The sequence below is a fragment of the Sinocyclocheilus rhinocerous genome, unplaced genomic scaffold (assembly GCF_001515625.1).
Source record: "Sinocyclocheilus rhinocerous isolate Xijiao unplaced genomic scaffold, SAMN03320098_v1.1 scaffold968, whole genome shotgun sequence".
Lineage (NCBI taxonomy): Eukaryota > Metazoa > Chordata > Actinopteri > Cypriniformes > Cyprinidae > Sinocyclocheilus > Sinocyclocheilus rhinocerous.
Genome location: NW_015662082.1, coordinates 240,088 through 247,102, shown reverse-complemented (window position 1 = coordinate 247,102; position 7,015 = coordinate 240,088). Strand labels below are relative to the sequence as shown.

At 41.3% G+C, this 7,015-nt stretch overlaps 1 protein-coding gene across 1 annotated transcript in view; it reads left to right on the top strand.

The window, feature by feature from the left end:
- Positions 1–6,116, top strand: part of dapk1 (death-associated protein kinase 1) — a 66,945-nt gene extending 60,829 nt beyond the window's left edge. The window contains exons 23-26 of the mRNA XM_016537311.1: positions 1,385–1,523; positions 1,686–1,806; positions 2,492–2,680; positions 4,577–6,116. Coding sequence (XP_016392797.1) covers positions 1,385–1,523; positions 1,686–1,806; positions 2,492–2,680; positions 4,577–5,845 — 1,718 coding nt within the window. The 3' untranslated portion in view covers positions 5,846–6,116. The remainder of the gene's footprint in view (positions 1–1,384; positions 1,524–1,685; positions 1,807–2,491; positions 2,681–4,576) is intronic.
- Positions 6,117–7,015: the final 899 nt, after the last annotated feature.

The following is a 7,015-nucleotide window of genomic DNA, read 5'->3' as shown; positions in this document are numbered from 1 at the left end:
CTGTCGCCGCCATTTTGTGAGCGTGCTCTAGTGCGGCCGCCATTACATGAGTGAGTGCGGGGTCGCGTTCCTCCACGATACCCACAGTGAAAGCTGAACCAACCATCAACAAAGCATAATCCATAAACTGACTTAAAGATAAACGCGGACCCTCATGGGACCTCTGGTGGTGATTGAACGGAAGTCCATGGACAGGATTCGTGACAACAGTGTACAATGTATGGATTTTTTCCTCCTCCTTTGTAGAGGGCTTTCCATTACAATAATTACAGGGATCAGCTGAAGCTGTAAAGTCTGTGATTGAGAGGTCTAGAGAGCAGTTATACAATTTTTCTGTATTGAAATTAATATGTTTTACTTGGTTACTATAGCAATAGTTATTTTGCATAGTCATTTATTTATTTATTCATTCATTGATTCATTTATTCTTACAAAATAATCGACTTGGTGTGTTTCATGAAAGTCATGCAATTACACCTTAACTTGTCTGCATTTTTTAATTATCATTCATCCGTCTCTGCACCTCTTTTCACCATACTGTTGAAATTCTCATTTCTATAATGATTTAAATGAACATTTACTAACATTCCTGATGGTTAGTTACAAAAACCAATAACCAGCTGTACAATTCCGTTACCCATAGCTCTGTTACTGTGAAAGTGCTGCTGTCAATTGGCGTGCACATTTTTAAATACATTAATTACATGATGTTACATTATTGTGGCAGACGAGTAAAGCATTAAATAGACATAACAAATTATGGCTTTAGAAGTCAATATATTATATATACAATATATTGTTTTATTTCCATGTCATTTAACACAAGTATATATTTGGCAAACATTTTTTTACGGTTGAGTTTGTCAATCTGTCTGAGGCCCGATTGCACACAATGCATTCTTGCATTCCATCTGCGCTATTTTTGCTTTGATTTCTGTGTACATATATACTAGATGGATATTTTGGCTGCTGCGTCATGTCTTGCTGTTTTCACACCATGAGCACCATATATTTGTTCTCTGACAAAAGAAATTAGCTCATGCATTTCACTCGTTTCACTGTTCTCCATTCTTTGTGCTTCATTGATGCTGTTTGTAGTTTTCTCATTCTTGTGTCTCTCAAACTCTCTCTGGTCATTTCAGCCTGGCTTGCCTTTGCTTTCACTGTAGTGATGGTTGATGAATTTGTGTAAGTACTGTAGCAGGCACATCCATAGTGCTATGGATAATGCCAAAAGAGACTTCATTAGAGTCAGTGCATCAGTCTTAATCTAGGAATCTAGTACTTGGTCTATGGTTCTCAAAGAGTTGAGTTGAAAGATGATGCATTGAGATCAAAGATGTGAAAAATAGACAATAAGACTGCCTCTGTGTTGTATCCACAGCCTTTGGAGGGAAGATCAGGAATCCACTGCGCGTGGTCCTGGTGGCCACACATGCTGACATTGTGAATCTGCCTCGATCGTTTGGGGGAGAGTTCAGCTATGAAAAGGAGAGATCCCTACTTAGGGAAGTCAGAAACAGGTGATTAAATCAATATAAACTGTCAGTTTGAAGCCATGAGACCTATAAGGACAATATTTGGCAAAGTGATCAATTTAGTAGGACTGATTAGATAATTTAATAATAATTAATAATTTAATTTAATTTCTTTTAAACTGATTATAGTGCCATTTTTTCTCTCAGGTTTGGGAATGATCTTCACATTGCCGAGAAGCTCTTCATCATGGATGCAGGAGCGTCCAACTCCAAAGACATGAAGCTGCTGAGAAACCTTCTGTTAGAGCTCCGCAACTCCATCATATCTGTAAGATCGGTCTTCACTCTACTACACATCCCAGCACGTTATCATTTCAGTTACCTAAATGTATATACATTCAATGACCTGAAACACTCACTTTTCTGATTCTGATCTGAGTCTGAACTCTATAATAAAGCTCTCTTCTTCTCTTTACCTTGTCAAATAACCAGCACACACACACACACACACGTGTGTTCTCTCTTTTAGAAATACACAATATCAAACACTGACACTCAGATCCCTCGCTAATACATTCTGCTCATTCTCCTCCTACATCTCTCTCACTCCTACACATACCTGTACAGATTACTTTCTCATACGCCGTTATATTGTGTCTGGATTTTTGTGTATATTATGAAGGAAAATTACTATTCAAAGAAGTAATTACTATAGTTTTTAAATTTGTAATTTATATAGTACAATATATTTGAGGTGTTAAAGAGTCTGACTTTCATTTATCAGTGGTGGTTTCTACTATAGCTCCTACTTTCGGTTAAAGGGGAAAAAGCTCTTTAGACTTACATTTGACCATATTTCAGCATGAGACTATCATAGATACTTGAGGGTCTGTTCTTTTGACTGGGGCCAGAAAGTAATTACCTAGCAACCACTCAGCAACCCCATTGACAAGTACACACTCATATTTTTTCAGAAATGTAAAATTGCTTTTCTCTCTCTGTCGTTTTCACAGACCTGCAGGTCGATGACTCAGCTGGCAGAGAAGCTGTTGTCCACTCTGCCTTCCTGGAGGAAACTGAACGGGCCAAACCAGCTGATGTCATGGCAACAGTTTGTTGTGGATGTGCAAGAACAAATCAACCCTCTAGCCAGCGAAGAGGATCTGCGGGAACTGGCTTCACAACTTCACAGCATGGGAGAGGTGTGTGTGTGTGTGGGTGGCCCAGTGAATGTGTGAGAGTGTGTGTGTGATGATGAGCAGATGAATAAATATGTATGCATATGCATGAATTATGGGCATATTGCTGTAAGTGTGTTTGAAGTAGTTGCAATATATCATTAATTAAAATTATTATTTTCATACATTCTGCTATACTATCATACACGCCCCTGCTATTAATGCCACATCCATTACTTCTAAACCACTCAAAGTATACAATGCAGAACATCTACAAACATGTTTTTATGTGAATTCAAATGAGTTGGTGGGTGTCAGCAACTGAAAAGGGGCCTTTTCAGTCTATTGACCACCCACAACCATTACAACAACAGCTTCACCGATAGAGAGAGCAGGTGAATGAGTCATTCTCATCAATATTAGTCATTTGTGTTTTCAGCAGCAACACTTAAACTCATTTTAGGGAATGGTTTGATGCTGATGGGCTGAAATGCCAAGCTGTGATTCAGCTGTGTTTACTTACATAAGATACTCTGTTTTTAGGGGCTTCAGCTCCCTTGTATTTAACCTCAGCCCTTTTAAAATCTGTCATTTCTCTTCAAAGAATAATTCGCACAAAAACAATTCACATCAGCCTGTATGACTTCTGTGAATCAAAATGAGAAATATTGAAGAATGTACTGAAAGTGCATGAGAATCTGGGCTGCCAAGCTCCAAAATGACAAAAAACAAATGACTCAAATGACTTTTATGAAATCATGTTTCATAAAAGATTTTCATACAACGTGTTTGCTGTATTCGAAGTCGTCTGAATTCATAAAATAGCTCCATTTAATGAACCGATCCAAATTAAAGCAGCACTATGTAACTTTTGGCGCTCTAGCGGTTAATAAACAGAACTGCACACATCCCGCGGAAGAACATTCCAACCGGAGCTACTTCTCTAAGTTTATGTCTATGGCGATTCACGCAGGTATGTGTTACTCCGCAGCGATGACGACCCGACCAGGCTACAATAGTCCAAATATAAGTACTTATTATAAGTGTACCGTAGTGATTCGGAATAAGAAAAAAACGCGGTTTGGAAGATGAATTCATGATGTACTCGCTCATTATACACATTTTGCAAATTTTGAACACAGAAAAAGTTACATAGTGCTGTTTTAAAGGCATTTCAAGTGCGCCCCCATAAGCGATATACATCTACTGATGATTTATCACATTTATTTGAAAAAGAATACGTGAGTTGAGCGCGAAAAGTGACAGTTTAACTTTAGATGAACACATCTGCTGAAATGTTATGGAACCCCACCTAAAGGTCTGTTCACACCAGCACAAATATTCAGCACAAACTTTCGGTAAAGTGTAAAAAACAGCAGACATACTGAATAAAAATGGAAATTTAGTATCTGACAGTAAACTAGAAATGCAGAAATACATATTTACCATATGTACGTGTTTTTAAAAAGCCGTTCAGATTTTTGTATTCACTATGGCTTCATCACACATCACCAAATACAGAAGTACAGGGACTAGAGAACTGGTTCCAGATTCTTTTCTCTGCTATTCACTGGTGCTTTGCAAAAGTGTCTGTTCTTTAGTGCCACCAAGTCATATTTTTATGTAACAGTAGCGCTCTGGGCATGTGACCAAAAGCATGAATCTTATTGAAAGTTGGCCAGCTTTCTTGTTAGCATGATTGAAATCAGTTTAGAACACCGTTACATAAAAAAAATGATGCCTTGACGGCATGTGCATGTTTGTGACGGTCTGAACAGATGAATTAATAGTCATTAATTTAAAAGGAAAAATTTAATCTCACCAAATATTTGTCTTGGTGTGAACAGGCCTTTAAACAGGAATCTTAGAATCACCCATTTGCTTGCACTCAATCCTTTTTATTCCCTTTCTTTCTTCTAGATTAACATCATGCAAAGTGAGACTGTCCAGGATGTTGTCCTGTTAGATCCTCGCTGGCTTTGTAGTAACGTACTTGGCAAACTTCTCTCGATTGAAACCCCCAAAGCGATCCACCACTACCGTGGCCGCTACCGTGTGGAAGAACTCCAAAACCTGGTCTCAGAAGGTGACATTGATGAACTTCTCCAGGTGCTTGACGCCATGGACGTATGTGCCCGTGACTTTGCCAACCCAGGAATGGTCGACATTCCTGCCCTCATACGCACAAGTGGCCTACAGCACACCTGGACGGATGAGGAAGATGTAGAAGGCGAGGGCACTTTGCTTTACGGTGGAGTGCGAGTAGTACCTGCGGAGCACTTGGCACCATTCCCTTGTGGACTTTTCCATAAGTTACAAGTGAACTTGTGCAGGTGGAGCCGGCAGCAGAAGCCGGAGGTCGAGGCTGAGGATGTGAGGTTGTGGAGCGGTGGAGCTCGGGTTGGACTTGGCGGTGCTGAGGCCCTGGTTCTGCTTGTGAACCATGGGCAGGGCATGGAGGTACAGTTACGAGGACCTGACTCGGATCCCGGCCGTTGCTATGCTTTATTGGACACGTTATGCAGCATGGCAGAGGGTCTGTTAGCTGCTACATTACCCGGTTTGCTTACCGCCCGACATTATCTCAGCCCTCAGCAGCTGCGGGAACACCACGGCCCTGTCATGCTCTACCAACCGAGGGACTTTTTCCGCACTCAAGCACGAGGCGAGAACGCCCTGTCGAACACCATGGGTGGCTATCGTGAGAGCTTTGTCAGTATCGTAGCATTAGGTTGCACCCATGTCTACAAACAGGGCAGGCTTGGAGGGGAAGTGCCCGTGGCGGAAGTCAGTCACCTGGCTCGACGCAAGCTCTGCCGTCTGCTGGACCCGCCAGATGCCCTTGGGAAGGACTGGTGCCTGCTTGCCATGAACTTGGGCCTTAGCGAGCTCGCTGCTAAATACAGTTCTGGTACCAATGGGACTCCGCCTGCAGACCCCCTTTCCCTTCCCAGTCCCACAGCCTTGCTCCTGCAAGATTGGAGCCAGCAACCCAATTCAACCATAGGCATTTTGGTAGCTAAGTTACGAGAACTTGGCCGTCGGGATGCGGCAGATTTTCTCCTTCGAGCTGCACCAGTGTTCCGGGTCAACTTGGAGATTCTGGGCACCCCACCAGAGCCCTACAGCCCGGTGTGTAATGGGGGCGGCACATCCTACAACTCCATCAGTTCCGTGATCTCTCGTTAGGACGTCACTTGTGTCTGTAGAGAAACTTGCAGTTTACCGGTGGAGTGGTGTTAAATCTCAAGCTCCCTGGTGTCCTGAGACAGAAGTATTTGAATCAGATACTCAGCTCATGTCCATTTTGTTGCCCTTCGCGATTTCCGAATGTTCATTCTTGGTGTCTTTGAAAAGGTGCCTATGTACTTTTTTTTTCTGCAAATCTTTTATTGACTGTCCCAACATTCCCCAATGTCCTTATTGAATGAAAATTCTGCAGTTTGCAATTACTTTTATATATTCGGACAGCTGTGTAGCTAAGTTACGAGAACTTGGCCGTCGGGATGCGGCAGATTTTCTCCTTCGAGCTGCACCAGTGTTCCGGGTCAACTTGGAGATTCTGGGCACCCCACCAGAGCCCTACAGCCCGGTGTGTAATGGGGGCGGCACATCCTACAACTCCATCAGTTCCGTGATCTCTCGTTAGGACGTCACTTGTGTCTGTAGAGAAACTTGCAGTTTACCGGTGGAGTGGTGTTAAATCTCAAGCTCCCTGGTGTCCTGAGACAGAAGTATTTGAATCAGATACTCAGCTCATGTCCATTTTGTTGCCCTTCGCGATTTCCGAATGTTCATTCTTGGTGTCTTTGAAAAGGTGCCTATGTACTTTTTTTTTCTGCGAATCTTTTATTGACTGTCCCAACATTCCCCAATGTCCTTATTGAATGAAAATTCTGCAGTTTGCAATTACTTTTATATATTCGGACAGCTGTTATAGGGAAATTATGCTAAATTTGATGACCGAATGATAGATCACTAAGTGCTTGGCAGCATTATTTAATAAACGACTCAAGCTATTGAGTGCCTTGAAGATGGTAAACTGTTGACAAAGAGCCATCATTGTAGATTTCAAAATTGGATGTGCACCTCTGCAAGTGTTTCGGTGTTTACCTGTCTTATGAAGCTTTTAATTACCTTATCTATTACGCAGCAATAGATTTACACTTTTTCTTAAACATACAAAATTGGGTAATTTGTATTTACTACCTGAATGTTCCTTATTGCAACTAAAATGCATCATTATTCAGACAGAATTTTATTAGACTAATGAAGCACAAACAAACATGCTAAACATTCTTTTAAAAATCAAAATACATGGGAAATTATTTTAAAGTGTGGTTCCTAAAATCCCTCACA